At 37.1% G+C, this 21522-nt stretch overlaps 1 protein-coding gene across 5 annotated transcripts in view; it reads right to left on the reverse strand.

The window, feature by feature from the left end:
* The window catches only part of wrn (WRN RecQ like helicase), a 78989-nt gene that overhangs the window by 21682 nt on the left and 35785 nt on the right, over positions 1 to 21522 (reverse strand). For 4 of the 5 annotated variants that reach the window (XM_067433913.1, XM_067433910.1, XM_067433911.1 and 1 more), the window contains 19 exons: positions 19621 to 19726; positions 18035 to 18110; positions 17852 to 17919; positions 17353 to 17461; positions 16803 to 16871; positions 10723 to 10805; positions 10524 to 10630; positions 10234 to 10421; positions 8605 to 8779; positions 6334 to 6515; positions 6139 to 6240; positions 5818 to 5910; positions 5606 to 5735; positions 5194 to 5364; positions 2666 to 2763; positions 2289 to 2352; positions 2109 to 2194; positions 1896 to 1977; positions 1580 to 1692 (listed from right to left, as the gene is read on the reverse strand). In XM_067433913.1, coding sequence (XP_067290014.1) covers positions 1580 to 1692; positions 1896 to 1977; positions 2109 to 2194; positions 2289 to 2352; positions 2666 to 2763; positions 5194 to 5364; positions 5606 to 5735; positions 5818 to 5910; positions 6139 to 6240; positions 6334 to 6515; positions 8605 to 8779; positions 10234 to 10421; positions 10524 to 10630; positions 10723 to 10805; positions 16803 to 16871; positions 17353 to 17461; positions 17852 to 17919; positions 18035 to 18110; positions 19621 to 19726 — 2102 coding nt within the window. The remainder of the gene's footprint in view (positions 1 to 1579; positions 1693 to 1895; positions 1978 to 2108; positions 2195 to 2288; positions 2353 to 2665; positions 2764 to 5193; positions 5365 to 5605; positions 5736 to 5817; positions 5911 to 6138; positions 6241 to 6333; positions 6516 to 8604; positions 8780 to 10233; positions 10422 to 10523; positions 10631 to 10722; positions 10806 to 16802; positions 16872 to 17352; positions 17462 to 17851; positions 17920 to 18034; positions 18111 to 19620; positions 19727 to 21522) is intronic. The other variant, XM_067433912.1, reaches the window with a different exon arrangement.

Genomic DNA, 21522 nt, shown 5'->3' on the forward strand with positions numbered 1-21522 from the left:
TGGCGAAACACCCGCCTCTACAGAATAATAAGCACGTGCAATTCAGTAGCCCCGCCCACCAACACATGGGATAACACTAGCCAACAGCAATAAACACGTCGAGGAAGATAGCAAGATATTGTGGAAGAACACAGTTGTTTCATAAGCTTCCTTTGGATCCTAATATTAGGATTGTGTAATTACTACATTTATTTTTAAATGAAGTTCCAGCTCACGTGGGGAAGTGCATTTGTGTGTTCAAAACCCAGCGTTCAGAAGAGAGCCTCAAAAACAGTGTAAAAAAATAGCCTATTATTTATTAGTTATGATGTTTTTGGATGTAAAAACCACACAAACATCATTAGTTGACCTCAGAAAACAGTATAACATTTTTAAAAAGCCAGTTCATGACACTTTTAAGCATCCACTTGGATGATGTGACGACATACACAGTACAACAGCGCAAGTGCACTCACCACACACCAGCTATAGGTGGAGAGGAGAGAGGGTGATAGAGCCAATTCAGTGGATGGGGATTATTAGGAGGGCATGATTGGTATGGATTGTATGGATTGGTAAGGGCCAATGGAGGGAATTTGGCAAGGACACCAGGGTTACACCCCTACTCTTTACGAGAAGTGCCATGGGGTTTTTAATGACCACAGAGAGTCAGGACCTCGGTTTAACATCTCATCCGAAGAACGGGTTCTCACTTTTCATACGTAATGACAAATATTGGTTCTTTTTTCAAGCACAAACGGACTTTTATTTAATAATAAAACAAACAGAAAACAAGCAATTTCTTTATTTTTCATGTCATAATGTTTTGAATTTGTACTGGAAAACAAAAATCCAATTTTTTTGCAGTGCATGCATTTTATTTTTATGACTGCTCTAATGGTTGGATTATATTTTACTAACTTTCACTCATCTTAGTAACACAAAAGAAGATATTTAATGAAATGGGAAAGATTTCTGTCCTCCACTGACAGTCAAAAAGTTCATAAAGAGATCCTAAAACTAACCCCACGAATCAAGCGATTTATTTTACATTTTCTGAAGAGACTCGATTGCTTTAATAAAGAAAGAAAGTCTTACGGGTTTGCAACATTAGGGTGAGTAAAAGATGACAATTTAATTTTTTTCACTTAAAACTATCCCTTTAAGTGTTGTCCTACTTTTGATTTATTCATCCAAAATTTGACAAATTCTGTGACATTCTGTATTATACAGTAAAGTCTGTTTTTATGAATGGATTCTGAAATCCCATCCACATTTTCTGCATCACAGAAAACATAGTTTAATCCTAATAATTTAAGACTTTCTCCTCCCATTTAAGGCATTTAATTAGACTTTTTAAGACTTCTTTTAAGACCTGCGGAAACCCTGATGGGGAACTTTTTCGCTCTCATGCAAAACTCGCAATCACACCGATTTCTATTAGAATGACTGGATTTTTCCCGCAAAATTTCACAGAGCAACAATAAATGTTAAAGTATTAAAAGGAAATGTTCTACTACAATGTTAAACTACACTGTCCTACATTATCCAAAGGTCAAACAAACTTTCATTACATTTAAACTTTCATTTCAAACATTACCTTAATTTTGCCATGTCCAAAAGGATTTTATTGGTAGCTAGTAGAGCTGGTGGGATGTCTCTGAGACTAGCTAACTTCTGACGCTCAGACACCAGCTTACCATAGAGTTCAGACTGCAAAAACAAAAGAAACAAGACAGAGCATGAAAAACCGATTCTGACTTGTTTCCAGAGACACACGCTGCTGTGCACACTTTCAGAACAAAAAAAAAGAAAAACAAAAAGACACATGATGGCCACAGAAAACAAGCAGTATTAATAAATCACAGCACTGGGCTTATCCTTACTCTGTGGCAGAGCTGTTTTGTATTCAGTACCTGTAACTGGATTTCTCTAGCAGAGACCACTGGAGTTTGAGCTCTGACATCAGTGTGAACCAAGGTTGGTCTGGCACCCGATCTGTAAACAAATGTCCTTGTGATGTGAAACATTTAGTGGCAAAAACCTCTGAACAACACCACAAACCATAATCAAATAAAAATGCCCAATTGGAGTCAAAATTTCTGTTAATATTTATGTGTAATTCATACCTTGAGGATAAATCTGCTTTCTTCACCATCTGAGGGGTGTCAACTCTAGAACTGAACTTTGGTCTCTGAAAAGCAGCAAGAGATGGCTGCAGAAAACAATAAAATCATCCATTTAAAAGAAAAACTGTTCATTCAAAGGAAGATGAAAGATTTTAGGATTTATTAATAGATGATACTGACCCGAGTGTAATCTGACTGGAGGTCAGAAGCAGTAGACCCAACATGTGCTGGATCTGCTTTTTTCCTGCAAAGACATACCAGAAATACAATGAAAAATGCATCCAGAAATCTTTGTGCTACTCCATTTCACATAGCAGGAAAATTTCTAGTACCTGCTATTCTGCAATGTCAGAAAAGAACACCTTTCACAAGATTCAAGCTATGTATAATTACATTGAATGCAATGGAATCTGTGCAGATGGAGCAAATAACATAAAAAAGTGCACACAGCCTTCTAACTCAGGCTAGACACATGGACCCAGTTTATCCTAAACTACACAGTGCACATGTGAGTTTGTGTGTGATGGAGAACAGCTGATGGGATGTGAGGGTCTTACCGTGGTATGGTAACCACTCTGCTGAACAGATCCCTGTTGGGCTGAAGCAGGAGTTGTCTGTGACTCTCATCTTCAGCTGTACTCAGCCATGATCTGCCCTGAGTCAAATAGTCACATGCAATCTTAATAAATATATTTCATTTTATCCAAAAGTTATGCATTGAAAGCATTGTTGAAGATATTTATGGATTCGTTATGTACTTTTAATATACATGTTTGTAAATGTATCCTACAACAAATTAAATGTAGTTTTTATCTGTATTTTAACAGATATTTTATGGTTGTGGTAAAGACAGCTATAGAAATCTATACCCTGTGTGGTACAAAAAACTACATGTGTATGTCAGTATGAGGTAAAAAAAAAAAAGTCAGTGTAGTGTAATGCTGCAGATGACAGATGCCTTCATCGTGCACAACACAATTTCGACGCAACGACACTTTCACAAGGCAACATTTCAAAATTAGAGTACCAAAATGTGTTTGGGCCAAATGTGTACTGGCATGCAAATCCCATCCCAGTACAACTGTCCTCTTATTGGTCAGAGTTTCCTCTGCATCATCCATCAAGATGATTGACAAGTTCGCTCCATGAGCTTATTGTGGCTTTATTTGAAACCTTCGAGACATGTGTAAATACTATCCGATTGTGGCCGTCATTCACACTGTTAAATTATATACTACATTCATATTAATACTGCAGAAAAGTTATACACGCTTTCTCTGGATTTCCCAGCACAGTCTAGAGGTTAACAGTGTCAAGGCTTCATTGAGATAGCATTCTCGTACAGAGAAGTGGAATTACATAACATTTTAAGATGAAGAGGTGCTTTTGGTTTTCAACTGTGATAACTAATGTGCTCACTCACAGAATCAAACACTACTGTTTTTTATATAGCACATTTCCCATTATGATATATAATACCATTTGGTTTGTTGGTCCATTAGGACGGATTGCTTTCACACCTCAACCAAACCGTCCCAGAGTTTGTTTGCAATCAGGCCGAGACCACCTTGTTCAGGCGATCGCGGAGTGATTGTTTTGGTGCGGATCCAAGAACGAGATTGCTGTGTTAAACCAACCGAACCAAGGGAGAAAACGCACCAGATTCCGTTGGATAACAAGTGGGCTAAATACAGGTGTAAACAGGGTTTAAAACGTTTTGCGCTTGTCCACTTTCGACCACTTCCAGGGGGTAGTCGAAAATGCATTCAACTAGCCTAGAAATCTAGACGCACCCTAGCGGCAGCAAATCTAATCTGCCGCGAGTGTCATCTAGCAACTCTCAATACCTTCTGAACTGTAAAAACCAAACTCTGGTCAGGCCAATCACATCGTATATAGAGTCGGTGGGCGGGGCTTAACATGATGACAGCCGAGTTGCGCTTTTGTGCTTCTAGTAAACAGAGGCTGTCAAACAGCAGTCTTTTGAATCAGCTTTGACCGCGACTCTGGAAGACTTGGAGTTGAGCTTTTCTCTGAGAAAATAATTGTCATTCTTTTTTATTCTTAAAAAGGGAAGATGTGTTTGGAGTTTTGCCGACCGCAAACGGCAAGAGTTTAGTCTGTCAACTAGCTCCTCTTCACCTTCGTTGCTCTGGTTTGTTTAAGTGCTATCCAATTGCATGCAGAGGGAATTTAAAAGACAACCGTTTATCCCGCCTCTACAGTATATTCGTGCATCGCGCTTGGACTGCAGAGAATGTGCTCAGTGAAAAATGCACTTTTCTTTCGACCTGGAGTCTAATAAAAGTTACACAGAAAATATGGTATCTTACGCAGGGTATAACTGAACTTGTTTCAGAATAATAATGTTAATGTTAATCCTTTTCTTTCCCTATTAATGTTTGCTGCTGCATCCTTTACGTCTATGGCTTATCTCAATTTCTCCAAGTACGGGCTAGGCCACGGATCAAACAGAAAATATGCTCTACGTAAATCGCGCGTTAATAAAATAGTGCCATTAAAATTAATTTGCGTTAATGCATTCATTTTGACAGCCCTAATTTGAACGCATCCAGACTACGCAATACCAAATCGGTACTGAAATTTTAAAAATGTGACACTTTGAGCACTGTTGAGCGGAATCGTAAATACCTCTGACTGGCCATTGCGTTCACAAGCTCATCAAGTATGTCTGTGATTGGCTACAACGATCAGCAATTCGCAAACATGTTGTTATTATATATCAATAATGCTTTTCACAGAACACCTACACAGATGCACATGGAGCATTTGAAGGAAGGCATCCATCAACCTACCAGTCCGCTGGTTGATGACTGCTTGTGCTTTCAAACACTCCCACTCCTGTTTTCAAAACACTTTTAAACACTTCTGGGTGCTTTCAAACACTCCTGTGTGTTGATCATTGTAGTCAATCACAGGCACTGAGATTGACTAAAAAGGAGGGGTCCACGTTTTTTTCTTTTTTTCCCTTGACTGAAATTCCAGTCCCACCTTTTCCCACTCTCGGACAGCTCTTGAAACATGCTTTGCTAAATAATTCATGACTTATCTTGGGTGTGAGTACCTTGGGTGTGAGTTTACAGAGAGTACTGAATTTGTTGTGGCCTGTGGTTTCCATCAGATATTTTTCAGCAACTAGTTCTCTGCCGAGAGCCTTCCACCGTGTTTCTGAGATTTCCTTGCCGACACCAAAAAGAGAGTGCTTCCGAAAGCGATCTGGAATCCGCTGAGAGCTCTTAAAGAGAGATTACACATTCATTTGATTTTAAAAAGGTCTAACTCGTGTGTGAAAGATAAAGTCCTCTTGATGCAGTATAAAAAGATCTTTTTTTTCTTAATGCATCCATATATTAAATGCTAATATTTTTTTATTGATGAATGATTTTAATTAAGTGACAAAACAAACACATTTACATTCTCAGCATTAAGACAGAGGGTTTGGTTTTATATGTTATTGGGTGTTGTGTTTGACATACTGAGCCACGCAGGAAGAGAATGGGCGCTGTGATGCCAAATCTCTCCTCCATAGTGCAGACGGCCTTCATCAGTTGATAGGCACACGAGCCAAAGTCCTGTAGGACCACCTCTGCATCACCTCTGTTCACACTGACATCACAACAAGATAAAACAAGACATCCTTCATGAACAATCAGAAGAGTTCGAAGACACAGAGAGCAGATATACTCACCCTGTCCTGCAGTTATCACAACACTCACTGCTACCCAGAATTCCAGACGTCACTTTCCTCAGACGCTTGTCTTCAAAATGACACAAAATCAACCTACGATACAATTCACACAATGCTCAAAAATATCAATATCAAAAGTCTCAAAAGGAATGTAAGCGTTTATAAATGTCACATTCACAGCAAAATTCATAACCTTATTATGACATTATTATCATTATTATCATCAAGTAGGAATATTCCCCACTAAACTTACTGTAATGCTTTTGACATTGAGTTTTTTATTCTGTGTCATGAGATTCACCCAAAATTAAATTCACTCACTTTCGCCTGCATTTGGTTGAATTTAGATACTTTTCCATTTTTGCCATCATGTCCATTTTGTAACCTCTGAATCGTTCACTTTTGGATTGATTGAGTATGAATCTTGAGGAAAACAAAAGCAGATACATTTTAAGTAAGCTTGTCAGAAAAAATCGTCCAATTATGTTTGTTGAAGAAATGAGGGTGAGTTGTCACCTATTCAGGGTCATATCTCCAGGCATCCATAAGACGTGACAGGCACTGGGCAGTCCGTCTCTGCCCGCCCTCCCGATCTCCTGATAGTATGACTCCATCTCTTTGGGAGCTCCGTAATGAATGACCTTCCTGATATCAGATTTATTGATGCCCATCCCAAACGCCACAGTGGCCACCACACACTGCAGACGAAACCATGAGGAAACAACACTGTGACGTACTCTAACTTTAAGAACGCCCCACCCAGAGCATTTACTGAAACAAAACAATAAATCATCATCACTGGTTCATAAGATGCCACAATCACAGGAACATTAGTATATGATCACTTAGGGGCGGGTGATATGACCAAAATGACATGTTATGAGTAATTTTATTTCATGATAACTAAATCAGTTACAAATAATAGCAAGAAAAAAATAAGGTTATATCAAATGTTCTGATGCCATGAAATTTTATAATTCTAATCACCGTTTTCAATATCATAAAAAAAAGAATACTAGCCTTAAAAACGCTTACTAAAGACAATTAAACACTGATACAGAAAGAGCAAAGACAACAAAATACAATAGAACAAAGATATAAATTAAACAGACCTACCTGAAACCTTCAAGCACTATAAATACATAAAATATATAATCGAATGTCTTAAAATGTATAATTAAATGTTTTAAAAAACATTATGTATTTCTAGTATGTACTGAGTCTTTACTTTGTAAATTAAATAAACATTTATTCTTATTAAAGTTACAAAAGTGATTTAGTCAAGAAGAGAGACATTTTCTCTTGTTTTTGTTTGTTTGATTAACATTAATAATGACAGCATGTAAATTTGGATGCTGTCACTTTAAGATCGACTGCACGCATCCAATATACTTGAGCGTTTTTTCTTTCAACTGTTAAAGTTCACTCAAGACATAAACTACTGTACAATATTTGTTTACTTGCAAAGTATAGTATGGCACACACGTATGTGTATTTAACTGTTCGAGCCCAATTAGGCAGCAAAAAGCATGCGCTCTATGAGCAGCAGTTTCATGTTGTGCGTCTCTCAGAGCATGCATATACTGAAATTGTTATCTTTCGCTGTTATTTGTGCTTCAACGTTTTAAAATAAATAAATGAAGTAATGCTTAAAAAAGCATGCAAACAATAAGCTTTCAAAATCTCTACTGGTTGACAAATTTATACCAGTGTATCACCCACCCCTAAACACATGCACATTAGCATATGACCACTAGAGCCAGTACAAAAGCAAACAGCACGTGCTGTTATTATACATGATGACAAGATGCTGCTATTCAGCACAGTTCTGCAGATCAGGCAGTGTGATTTGAAGAGTTTAAACAGAAACATTAATTGATGAATATTCAATGCAAAATATATAAGTCTTTAAAGGGTTAGTTCACCCAAAAATGAAATTGACGTCATTAATGACTCACCCTAATGTTCCACACCCGTAAGACCTCCGTTCATCTTCAGAACACAGTTTAAGATATTTTATATTTAATCCGAGTGTGTACCCAAGTGTATACACACTTTACTTTCCATGTCCAGAAAGGGAATAAAAACATAATTTTTTCAGACTAAATATAAAATATCTTAAACTGTGTTCTGAAGATGAACGGAGGTCTTACGATGTGGAACGACATTAGGGTGAGTCATTAATGACATCAATTTCATTTTTGGGTGAACTAACCCTTTAACTCGTGGTGATAATTTGCTTTTAGGTTTGACATTATTAAAGTTATTTATTATCTGAAATGGTTTCATTTAAATAATCTGTCCTTAAAATATTTCAAATATTTAAAGAATCATCAGTCACAACCCAAAATAATCAAACTGACAGTGTGAGCCATAGCAGTATGTGAAGTTACCAAATCATAACAGAGGTCATGTACATTAACATTAAAGGCACAGTAGCTAAAGAGCCTGTTTAGTAGATAAGTTAACATGGACACTTTTTGAATTTTAGATCATATTACACTATATTCAACAAGAACGGCTCATTCCACTCGTCATTGCACACGTACAGAACTTTACAGTTTCAGTTTTCAATATGATCAAATGTTTCCGTTCTATCAAATGGATTAGAAAATGTTAAAAATCAACCCTTTTACAAATCAAATGAAACTTGATCTGATTGGGTCAATTCATCCTTTTTTCTGATTACAATCAAATTAATTAGGGTTCATGTAAATGCAGTTGGAATGTTTAACATTTAAAACTACACTTTTGTTTCTGGCACAAATGACTTTCAATGGCGTTCACCTGAATCTCATCTCTCATGAACTGGTGCTGGGTTTCTCTCCTTTGTTTGATGCTCAGACCTGCGTGATAAACTCCACATGAGATGTCCAGCTTATGCAGTGCTGCTGTTACACGCTCTGCCTCTTTCTTTGATGGACAGTACACAATGGCTGAGCCTTCAAGCTCAAACCCCCCCCTTAAAGAGAGCGAGAGAGAGAAACAAACTATAATACTGAATCTGTAATCGGACTCTAAATGGATTCAGAAGATTAGAATTAAAATAGAGATATTAAAGCCAATTCTTTGTTAATTGTTGTTGTGTATAAACTGCTGGTATACAATTTTCCTGAGTGGGCACCGAACTTTGGTAATGCATTTAAACTGGTGTTGCACAGGTAAACACAGTCGGATATGTCTTTGTGAATGTGTAGCCTACAGCTGAGGTAATGAAAGCCGTGCAGGTCTTAAGCCAGACCTAATATTCTGTGATTAATGTTAAGGAAAAATTGAAAAATAGAAAACCACCACATGCTTGGCTAAATAACTAAAATATATTTATTAAGAATCAGTGTATAGTTAAATTATAGAGTGTAGACTAAGTAAGCAATTTTATATTTGATAATTTAATTACTTTCTTGCTGCTACTGTTAAATAGATCTAATGTAGCTGAAAAATAAAGAACTGTTTTTGTCATATTGTTTGTAATTTGCATTTTTTGCTTATTTTTAAAAACCGATACAATTATACAATCTATATTCTAATTATAAGATTACATTTTTTAAAAATATTAAATTACTCGAATCATAAAATAAGATTTTGGTCATTCCAACCTGTTGAGAATTGAAAGGTTAGTGAATGATAACATGATGTGATCTCTGTAAGGATGTTCACACTGGCATGTAGTTATTTTAGCAATAAGAAGAGGGAATGGGCAAAAACCAGGGCAGGAACATGCTGGCCAAGTGAATATTTAGATAAAAATAAATAAAACAATGAATAATAAGTTCTGTTGTCATATTAATCATATTATCTGTTATCTGTTTGTTTTTTTACCGTGGTATCAATTTAGTATCGGTATAGAGGTATTTTAGTCTGGTATCGTATTGAAGTCATATTTTTGGTATCGTGACAACACTAATTTAAACTAAATAAATATTATAATATTTACACTTATATAGTGATGGATAATATAGTGAAACACAGCTTCATGAACCTTCGGAGCATTATGAATCATCATATCGAATCAGAGGTTCGGACCGTCAAAGTCGCGTGATTTCAGCAGTTTGATGAGATCTGAACCGCTGAATCATAACGCTCCGAAGCTTCATGAAGCTGTGTTTCACTACATATAATCTATCACTATATAAAGTATAAATATTTAAATATTTATTTAGCTTAACTAAATATTTATTTAGTTTAGCTCGAACCTCTGATTCGATATGCTGTATCGCTCTGAAGCTTCAGGAAGCAGTGTTTTGAAATCGGCCATCACTATACAAGTCGTTTTTTGGGGGGGTTTTTGTGCACAAAAACCGGTGTCGAATGACATGAGGGTAAGTAATTAAAGACAGAATTTTCATTGTTGGGTGAACTAACCCTTTAAAGAAACATTTGCAAAGTCAAATTATTACAAGAATCACCATTGCTTACCCTTTCTTTTTAACGAGAAATTGTTTGAGGTCTTGGATAACATCACCAGACTTGCGATTGACATCCAGGTAGAGGTTTGGTCGGTCGAACGAGGTACAGGTGATCATGGGATTGATCAGATGAAGGCTCTTAATGATGTCCTCACGGATTGACGGACTCGCAGTAGCCGTGAGCGCCAAAATAGGAACCTGATTAAACAATAACATGTTAGGAATAACATGAATAGATGATCAAAATCAATCATTCAGTGATAGCTTTATGACGATAAATCAAAACAAAACATGACTTACACCAGGGAGATTTTTCTTGAGTTTCCCCAGGTCACGATATGCACTTCTGAAATCATGACCCCATTGAGAGATGCAATGAGCTTCGTCTATCGCAACCAGAGATAAACCTACAAACGCATGCACAAAAGAGAAGTTCCTCAGTTACAATGAGGTACTGGATCATTTCAAACATCATTTGATTTCTTCCTGTTTGATTCACCAAGAGTCCTGTCGAGCTGCACTAGCAGAGGAATGTTCCCAGAGCAGAACTCAGGTGTCATGTACACCACACGGAAATGACCCCTGAAGACAAGACAACAGGAAAAGGAACAGTGTCAGTGGCTCGTCACTGAATCATCTTTAGTGAAACTTTTTTAAACATGACGTCCAATTAATGAAAAAAAAAAAAAAAAAAACCTCAACCTCAAGATTTAATGTCACAATTTTAATATGAATGTGTAAAGGATAATATACAGAATAAGGCAAGAAAAAGTATGTGAACCCTTTGGAAAGAGTTAATTTTCTGAATTAATTGTCATTGGCTCTCGGGATAATTCCAAAGCATCTCTATGCCATGTTGAAAATTGCATGTAAATCTCTCATTATGCAATATCATCACCAAATATTGGATTGAACGTTCTTATTAACTTGTTTTCTTTCAGTTAGCACAGATTTTGTATTACTTTTTGAAACTGATTGAATGCAGTTGATCTGGGCTGCCTTTCCCGAAACCTTCTTAACTCTACGTCATTCTTAAGTTATACCTTAAGGTATCCCTTAACGTTAATATGTGTTTCCCGAAACTAACTTGGTTAAGAATACCTTCTTTAAGTCATACTTTTGTAAGGTTGGTCTGGACCACTCTTAGCTATACCTTATCACTATGAACAGTTCATTCCACTAGTGGCCCCCACTTTGAAAAAAGCTTCTTTAAATGTCAGTCTATACGAATATAATTTCGAAGTTGTAATATACATCCAGTGTTCAATTAGGCTAGTTAAATTGTTTATTATTTTTATTTTTTTATGCAAGGATAAAAAAATCGTCATAAAATTCATTACAAACACTAATGGTTGTTACCTTTTTAATGATATTATCCAAAGGTACATCAGCTGGCAAACCATTAGACAAGAAAAGCTTAGGAGCCTATTTAAAGGGAATGATTGTGGAGGAGTTTAGTCAAACTTTGGCAGCGAGACAGCGAATAGAATTGTGCTTCGAGACAGCCATTTAGTGTATGTCCACTATTCATACGTGAAAACTTTAGTCCCCTGGCTACCAGGTAAGAAGCTGCTATTAAAAATAAATTTTGCCTACCACGACAGCAAATTTAGCAGCTTTTAGATCCTGTTGGACCAACTTTGTCGAGACAAACTGGAACGAACTCAGCAACCTCCTCAGCCCTAAAATCAGCTGCTGGCGGCTTTTTATTTTTTCCTCGCCATATAGTAGCAGCTGATTATATGTTTTGCGTGTTGCATTTTTATTGACTAGGCCATCTAATAATATAAATTAGTTATTTACACAATAATGTGATGCAGCTGCTGCATGGGTAATCATCGCTGGTTGTGGAGTAATTCAAGACACTATGGAAAATATATTGTAATAATTTAAATGAGTCGTGATGCTCAAGATGCGGTTGAGCATGAGATTGCTGGTTCGTGCACTCATTTCAGAATTATGTAAAATGTAGGAGCAATTTTGTATGTAAATGAAAGTTCAACTATTTCTGAAGTGCTTCTTTTATAAAGAACATAATTTTTTTCGCATAACGCAGTGAAATTGCCCCTGCAAAGAGTAAATAATCGATTCTTGAGCCATCGATATAAGCCAGTTCAGCACCGCCGTCATGAACAGCACCCGCTAACGTCGCACTTAAGAAGGGTTACCTTAAGCAACCTCCTACGGTATAGTTCGGGGAACACACCTAGAAATGGTATACCTTCAGTTAAGTTATACCTTTAGAGACTTCGTAGTAGGGATGAGTCACGATTTTCGAATATTCGATTAGTTGATTTAATTATAGAATATCGAATAGGCTGTGCGATTGTCGTCTAAAAAAAAATCCACGTTTGCGGCGCTGATGCGGTGGTGACGTGTTAATGTAACCAGCGGGTGGCGTGCACTGTCAAAACCGCACGTAAAAGCTGTCAATCAATTCTCACACAACAGAAGAAGAACACATCGTCTCATACGCACACTACGTAGTCACAATGTCGAATAAGAGTTCTGTGTGGAGTTCTTATAATAAAATTAATGAAAAAGAAGTGCAGTGCAAACTCTGCCATGCGAAGCTTGCTTATCATAGGTCAACCACTACAATGCACAGTCATCTGAGAGCAAAGCACCCAGCAGGTCCATCCACAGGTCAGCAGCAATCAGTGGCTAGTTTTATGATCCGATCAACCAAGTCGGATGCTAGACGGGCAGAGCAAACAACGGCCCTCATCACGAAGATGATCGCTAAAGATATGCTTCCGATCAGCTTTGTAGATGGAAAGGGTTAGAAGTCTGATGGAGTTTGTAAAACCCGAGTTTACTGTCCCGTCTAGAAAGATGATCACTGCCAGACTGGAGAAACTTTTTGATGACCATGTAAAGGAGCTGCACAGTCAGTTAGGGATAGTTGAAAAAATGGCACTGACGACAGATTCATGGACAGCGCGTTTATCCACATTACAGTGAATTAATTGTTAACACAGCCTTTTTTTTTATTTATTTATTTTTATTTTTTTTTACGAAACATGCAAACATATCACCATTTATACAACAACAGCTAGAAAGTCGACGAAGCAATTTCGGTCATAATTAGGCCTACTGTAGCCTAATCGGTAACCAGCATTGAGAAAAATGTAAAATGCTTATTCCTCGCTTAATTTTTTATATAGGTTGCACGTGAGATTATTTTAGCCCGAACCAGACTCCGCTTTCTACAGCCTGGTTGCACGGGAGGGGAAAAAAGCCTTCTTCCACTTAAGAGTTGTATAGCCTACTTTTAAGCACTTTTTATTTTAATATAGGCTATCTCTTTACATAAATATTATTGTCTACTTTAAAAAACTGATCTCGTTATTTTTTCAACCCAACTAATGATGCATCTGCGCTTTCTATATTGCGCATGAGGGAAAAAGCTTCCTTCCACTTGAGAATAGTTGTGCACTTTTAAACACTTTTTATTTTACTATATCTCTTTACATAAATATTTTTTATCCTTAAACTGTAATTTCGTTATTTTACTAACCCAACTAATTAGCCTACTCAGTGCTTTCTAGGTTGCACGTGAGAGAAAAAGCTTCCTTCCATTAGGAAGGACATGTGTACTTTTAAGCACTTTTTAATTTAATATATTTCTTTACATAAATATTATTTTCTATTAAAAAATATATATAATTTCGTTATTTTTCTAACCCAATTAATGACTCTGCACTTTCTATAGGCTATCGTTGCACGTGAGGGAAAAAAGCTTCCTTCCACTTAAGAAGAGTTTATGCACTTTATGTCGCTTTACATAATTTTTTTAACTTAGTTTTTTTTAACTGTAATTTAGTTATTTTTCTGACCAAACTAATTACTCACCTGTGCTTCCAATAGGTTGCACGCACTTTTACGTGCGCGCTCGGAGATAGGGCTTCATTTTTGATTTTGCCTATTTTTATAAACGGTCGTTCGTATAGCCTATAGTTCATGACCACTTAACAATATTTCATCCACATAGTTTATTTTGAAGCCTATTCTGTTTTCTTGTACAAAATAAAATATTTTAAGTTAAATGCAGAGTATAGCACTATTCGCACGGGATTAGTATTATCTAGGGACCTCTGAAATTAGGCTACTCCCCCACATCTGAGTTTTGCGTAATAAATAAAAAACGAAATTATGTTTATTAATTACTATAAAATAATCAAAACGATATCGATGCCTGTTTAATGAATTCATACAGCTATATCTATAATGAAGTCTTGACATCATTTCCGGGAGATAAGTCAGTAAATTCGAGTAAAATCACAGGCTTATCCCTTGCGAATGCGCGCCACGCAAAACTCCGATGTGGGGGAGTAATTTCTAAATCACAGAGGTCCCTAGATAATACTAATCCCGTGCGAATAGTGTTTAAGACGTATAAAAAAGACGAGAAAATCAATATTTGTGTAGCCTGCCTGACACGGTATTTTCACAGATCTCATCTCTCATCATGTAGCCTATTTAAAATGGCATAATTGCATCAGTTATATTCTCAATTTAATTTACAGAGCCATCCCTACAAAGTTTTTAGGTTAACTATAGAAGAGACTATATAGAATTAGTGTGTGTCGAACTCGCAAGAACGGGCGCGTGGCATCAGGATGATTGCGTGATGTTGGTCAGCCGGCACAACCCTACTGTAGCCTACATTCCGATGAACTTGAGTGCCATTAAATAAAAGGCATTTAGGAGATTATCCACACATTTTCCCCCGGCCTTTATTTGTTTGTGCTGACCATGCCACTATCAGAGACCCGGCGTTTAATTGACCAAAGGCTTTTATTTAAGGATATACCTATGCCAGTTTGCGTGCATGCGGGGGAGGGGTGCGATTTTCGAATAATATTCGAATAATTCCCAGCGATCATCGAATATTATTTTTGCTTGAAATGCACATCCCTACTTCGTAGCGTGCTAAGAGACAACGTTATCGGGAAATGTAGCCCTGAGCTTTTACACCTTAGTTTTTGAGTGAAAAAATGTTCATCAAGCTTATTAATCTTGAAAGTAAAAAATTAAAACGGGTGCATTAGCTCAGATCAATGATTTGTATCGAAATTTTTGTAGGTGGGTAATTTGTTTGACCATTTAAATAACACTAAAAAATACTGCATTTTCAGTTGCCTCAAAATAGCAACACACCAATAATGCGCAGGAACACGTTTTCAGACCAGCATGGCCATGGGCAAACAGATGGGAGTGAGTGCATTTGCCATTTAAAAAAACGTGGTGCTGGACGTGAAAATAACAACTGCATCAGGCTGAAATGTCACATTGCGGCAGGTGTTTGATAGGGCCACGCAAGTGTAACAAGGTTTATAAAAATTGTCATACACTGTGTGAGTAAAGTCAGTATGTTTTAGTTCTATGCGATAACTTACTACCATTTTCATAAAAAATGTAATCCTCAAAATCCAGGGTCAAAATGAACATTTTCATTTTGGTTAAAGGGGCTTAAGGGTTAAAGGGATAGTTCAACAAGAAATAAAAGATATTTACCTAACCTCTTGGGTCAAACCCATAAGAAATTTGTTCACACAAATGAAGATTTCTGTCCCTGTATTTAAAGTCTATTCCTCAAAACTTAGGAAAAAATTTCATAAAGAGATCCATATGATTAATATAAATGTAACCCATATGAATATACACTGAGAAGTTAAACCCATGTCTTCTGAAGGGAGACCAAAGATGTATATGACTATTTAAAACACATCCAGTGGGGCAAAAATGTATTTAGTCAGCCACCAATTGTGCAAGTTCTCACACTTAAAAAGATTCGAGGCCTGTAATTTATCATAGATACACTTTACTAGTTGCTGGTAGTTTGGCCCATTCCTCCATGCAGATCTCCTCTAGAGCAGTGATGTTTTGGGGCTGTCGCTGGGCAAGACGGATTTTCAACTCCTTCCAAAGATTTTCTATGGAGTTGAGATCTGGAGACTGGCTAGGCCACTCCAGGACCTTGAAATGCTTCTTACGAAGCCAGTCCTTTGTCGCCAGGGCGGTGGGTTTGGGATCATTGTCATGCTGAAAGACCGAGTCATGTTTCATGTTCAATGCCATTGCTGATGGAAGGAGGTTTTTACTAAAAATCTCACGATACATGGCCCTATTCATTCTTTCCTTTACACAGATTTTTCTGGATTTTTTTCTCATTTAGTCTCTCATAGTTGAAGTGATCTATACAGGCTTCATCTATACGAAATACAGGCCTCTCTCATCTTTTAAGTGGGAGAACTTGCACAGTTGGTGGCAGACTATATACTTTTTTTCCCCATTATACATAGAGCTCATCAAATAAGTTAAACAAAAGCTCAACTGTATGTTGTTTGACAGATGAGAACAATCTTTATATTTAGATCAGCTCCATGTAACAACGTTTATAGGTAATTACAAGTTTAAATTAAGATTTCACTTGCAACTCTATTTTAAGACCTGAATAGTTCCTGCTTGTTCTATTTTTCCCCATTATAATTTTTTTAGATGAAATGTAGCATGTAACATCATCACAGGACATGTCAAGTGGCCAAAAGTATTTCAAGCTAACCAGCCTCTCACCTCTTCACTTCCTCAAATAGGTTTTTGGTCTGAGCAGATCCAAGAAAACAAGCATGGATGTTTGACATTCTGCAATGCAAACACAAAGACAAATTAAAGATTAATAAATGAGACCTCCACTGATTTGTCATAACATCTCATTAACAGACACACAATGCTCTTTCTAGAGCTGCCATGGGATTTATTTTTCTAAAACATCTGATTAATGTTTACATATTTACATTTACGCATTTGGCAGACGCTTCTATCCAAAGCGACTTACATTGCATTCAAGGTACACATTTTTACATTATTGTCATTTCTTGCTTTCCCTGGGAATCAAACCCATGACACTGGCGTTGCTAGCGGCACGCTCTACTAGTTGAGCTACAGTAAAGCCTGTATGTTGTAGTATGTAGACTTTTCATCTGCAGAATGAACAAACCACTACACAACCATATATGAGGCAAATTTCAGCTTTAAATACAGCCCTGAACACCATAACTTGAAATACATTTGTAAAGTGAGTCGCAAAGTGCACTTCATTACTGATGTCAGAAATGTGACGTACTGCAAATGAAGCACCTGGTCCTCCATGAGGGCGATGAGAGGGGAAATGACCACACTGATTTTATGGCAGTAAACTGGAGGAAACTGGAAACACAAACTCTTTCCATAACCTGCAAACACAGCGTTTCATGCAAGCAGACATTTGAACTCAAAAAAGGTCATCATATTTATTTGCATAGCACCTATCAAAATAGACATTGTCTGATCTAAATGTTTTATAATATCTTCATGTCTTATAGTTGCATTTTGCAGATTGACAAGGCGATGATATTATTGGCTGAAGTACACCTTCTAAATACTTCACCTGATTGACACTAATGACCCTAAACACTCTCCAGACACAATTAAACTGACATGTTAATGACACTGTAAATCTCTAATGCAGAAATATTTCATCTGTACAGTACCATCCATATGTACACCGAATAAATGGCAATAAACCATACATAAAATAAAATGTAGTAACTCTCATAACATCAATGATCAAGAAAAAGTTATACCAGTTGCCATGACAACAAGATTATCCCTCCTCTCTGTAAGAACAGACTGAATCACTTTCCACTGAACCCTGAAAAACATCACCATTTGACATAATTTGTGCTAATGGCATTAATAACTACATACAATTTCATAATCATAATCAATTGTATAAAAAAAACACACCAAGACATTTCAGTACTTACGGTTTAAAGTTGGGGTGTCCAAAGTACATTTTCAGACATCTTATTTGTTCAGGAATTGGTTGAGGGATACTTGAATCTTGATATAAACAAAAAAGTTTGTTGAAATTCAAAACTGCTGCTTACAGACATTAAACAAAATAACATACTGATAACTCAAAATAACTTAAAGGGGGGGTGAAATGCTGTTCCATGCATACTGTTAAAGACTTGGATTCCCGACAAAGTTTCAAAAACTAATGTTGGACGTTTGATAGAGTATTTCTGTGTCAAAAATACTGCTTCCGGTTTCCGGTTTCGGAGAGTTTTTTATCGAGTATGGGTCGGCTTGACGTTAATAAGAGCGGAAGGTCCGTGTATGGGCCGTACGGGCTCTTCTCCCGAGAGGGGAAGACTAGAGCGAGAGTGGAAATGCACGCCCATAAACACTCCGCGCCACGCTCCACTTTATTCCTATGGGTGACATTAAGCGACTTCAACGCTTCAGCACAGCATTCCGGGAAGGCAGCGCTGCATTTGAACCGATTTGAACACAGAAATAACGGGAAGCTTCACAACATCGCTTCAGTCGCGTTGTAAAGTGGATTTCTACGGTCACTGCTGTGACAGGATTTCACCAAATCATACCAAAGAAGTGTGTTTTTGACGGAGCGGTCCCAGCGATAAAGGTTCGGTCCTGCTTTGGAAGCAGCCGGTGAGTAAAACTGCTTTAAATGTCTATGCTGTTGGCTATCGTCGCGTGAGTAAACATCAGTCAACGGCACGATAGCGTGCTTCGTCATTCAAATGCGCTAACGGACTCCATTGTTGTTCTATGTATAACGTTACACTAGTCTGACGTACAAAACCGTTTTGCTTGCTACTGCTAAGGTTTAGTCGCATACAATAGTCCATAAACCGAATCATGTCCTCATAAACTGTGAGTAAAGACACAAATGTTGACAGGCCACTAAATACAGTACATACCACAGAGACGGACGTCCTGCTGTTGCTGTTTCTCCTGTTCAATTTATTTCAGCCTCCGAATGATTCTGGATCATATATCTATTAGCTGAGATCGATAGCCATGGGTTTTTCCACGCTTGAGGACATCACCGCTTTGTTCGCACTCGTCATTCTTTAGCTCCGCCCACACGATACGCCTCCAGGCTCTCGTTTTTTGCCGGAAAGACTCGGTACAGCCTATATTTCTTTTATAAATATAATACAACTAAAGACTTTTCGGAGATATGAAGGATGCAATACTACTCTATAGGTACTCAAGATTGACATGAGATTGACTGAGTGTTTCACCCCCCCTTTAAAAAGGAAACCTGAAAATATGTTATTTAGAATATCATACATTTATTACATTTAAATAGATGAAAGCTGTGATTCTCGCATTTATTCTAGATTCTTCATTTACAGTAGTATTAATGCTTGTAAAGCATGTAAAGCAGCAAAACTTCTCTCACAATATTAAGACTGAAATTGAATAGCGATCAAGCTGAACGAGCTGTGTCTTTAGTCAAAGATTGCATAAACATAAAATAAATAACAGTATATTAATCGAGGAAGACCATCATGTTCATGACGGACAGTAAATTTACCAAACACCTCTTCCTCATCTTCCTCAACATCCTCATCGTCGTCGTCAGCACCAGACTGTGGGACATCTACCGGTTTCTCATTTAATTTTTCTAGGTCATCAGCACACTGACGAACAACAGAAGAGAGACATGATGAAAGAAAAACTATTGGGAATCAAACGATTCGAGTAAATCTTGAGTTTCAGAAACATCTGCCATCATTTACCTTAACCTTAGGTCTTTCCAAACCCATATAGATTTTTGGACTATCTTTAAATGGCTCTTTATGGCATTTTTGGAGCTTGACATGTTTTTAAGCTGCAGAAAGTAATATTTTTGGTTTTAAAAAAAATAACAGGAAGGAAGTGCATAAGGATTGAGGAAGTACATCAGTGTTGAACAACTGCCTTCCTAACGGTTTTGAACACTGATGTCTTATGTGACCGATTGGTAATGGTAAACTTTGTACATGTTTCAAAATTTGAGCTGTCAGTTTGAGGTCATTCATCTTTGCGTGGTTACGTCAAGATTGTAAACAGAAAGACGACTATATTGCATATGCTGAGGATGGAGTTGCTTAGACTTTAAACTTGTCATCAAGATGCCAGTTTTTGATCTAGAAAGGTCTAAATGGCAATCATCTTTGCCATCTGGGGAATCATCTGAGCCCAGCTGTTCAAAAGTAATCTGATATGATTTCGGCTATTGGATTCTTGCATTTTTTTCGAATATACCTATTAGATAGAGGTGTGAAATATTGATAAAATGTCTCAATATTTTCTGGGATTTTTTTGACAACATTTTGCTGGAGTTTGTTTATTGTGTTGGTACCTTGGCAGGTTTAGGACTGCCGTGGACTGCTGACTCCTACATTTTTTTATATTGTTCATATTTTTGTGATTAGGTCAGTTCACAGCAGTGACAGAATTTTAACTTTTATCTGCCTTTTTACATTGATATGGGATTTTTTTCTTACCCAATTAAGTATAGCCTGTATCGGGCGCATTTGGAATTTTTTGAAATAAGACAGCCTTATATGACACATGCAGCCTTTAAATTCCGAAATGAGACCCCCCCCCCCCCCCCCCCAACATATCTCCCTCTCTCTCTCTCTCTCTCTCTCTGAAGAAAAAGTACATACTTTTGAGCATGTAGCAAATAAGTATGCAAGCTTTGGGACACACTAATTCGTCATCTTTAACAGACTCCATATTTTAGTCAGGTTAAATACTGATAGTTGGTCACTCAAACCCCTTTTTCTAAACCTCTCTACTTAACCATTAGACTCACATCCGCCATGTTTGTAGTTTTTTACCGCTTTTTATCCAGGTTTGTAGTTCTTATCGAATCCTCGACACACAGTTCTGTGCGCCTTAACGACTGACTGCCTTGTTTATATTTTCATTAAAAACTCTTGCTATTAGATCCTTTTATATGCATGACACTATGTATAATTTATTATTTCAAATGATTACAATTAATCAATACATTTAATTAAAATAATGAGACAATAGGGCTGTCACCAATCACAAAATCAGAATGAAATGTAAACACAGAAGCTGCATCTGAAGTGGCATTTAGATGCATTTACACAGACTGTTTAATGCAGAGTTACAAAAGCATAAATTATGTTTTGATGTTTTAAAAATAAAACTGATGATACATGGAATTATTTTACAATAGGAAAATATACTTTAAAGGTGCTGTATGTAAGAATGACAGCTGGTGGTTGAAAGGGACTGCAGCGCAAATATAAAATATTGCTTGCCCTGCCCCCTCAAGAAACAAAAAACATGAAGCAACAAGAATGAGCGCAAATGGAAGACGAGGAGACTTACACACTGAAAGTATTATCTGCGTTTTAATGTGCTTTTCAGTGATTCTTAGAATTCTTAGAATGATTCATCCATGACTTATACGCAG

Source organism: Pseudorasbora parva, chromosome 23, assembly GCF_024679245.1.
Source record: "Pseudorasbora parva isolate DD20220531a chromosome 23, ASM2467924v1, whole genome shotgun sequence".
Taxonomy (NCBI): domain Eukaryota; kingdom Metazoa; phylum Chordata; class Actinopteri; order Cypriniformes; family Gobionidae; genus Pseudorasbora; species Pseudorasbora parva.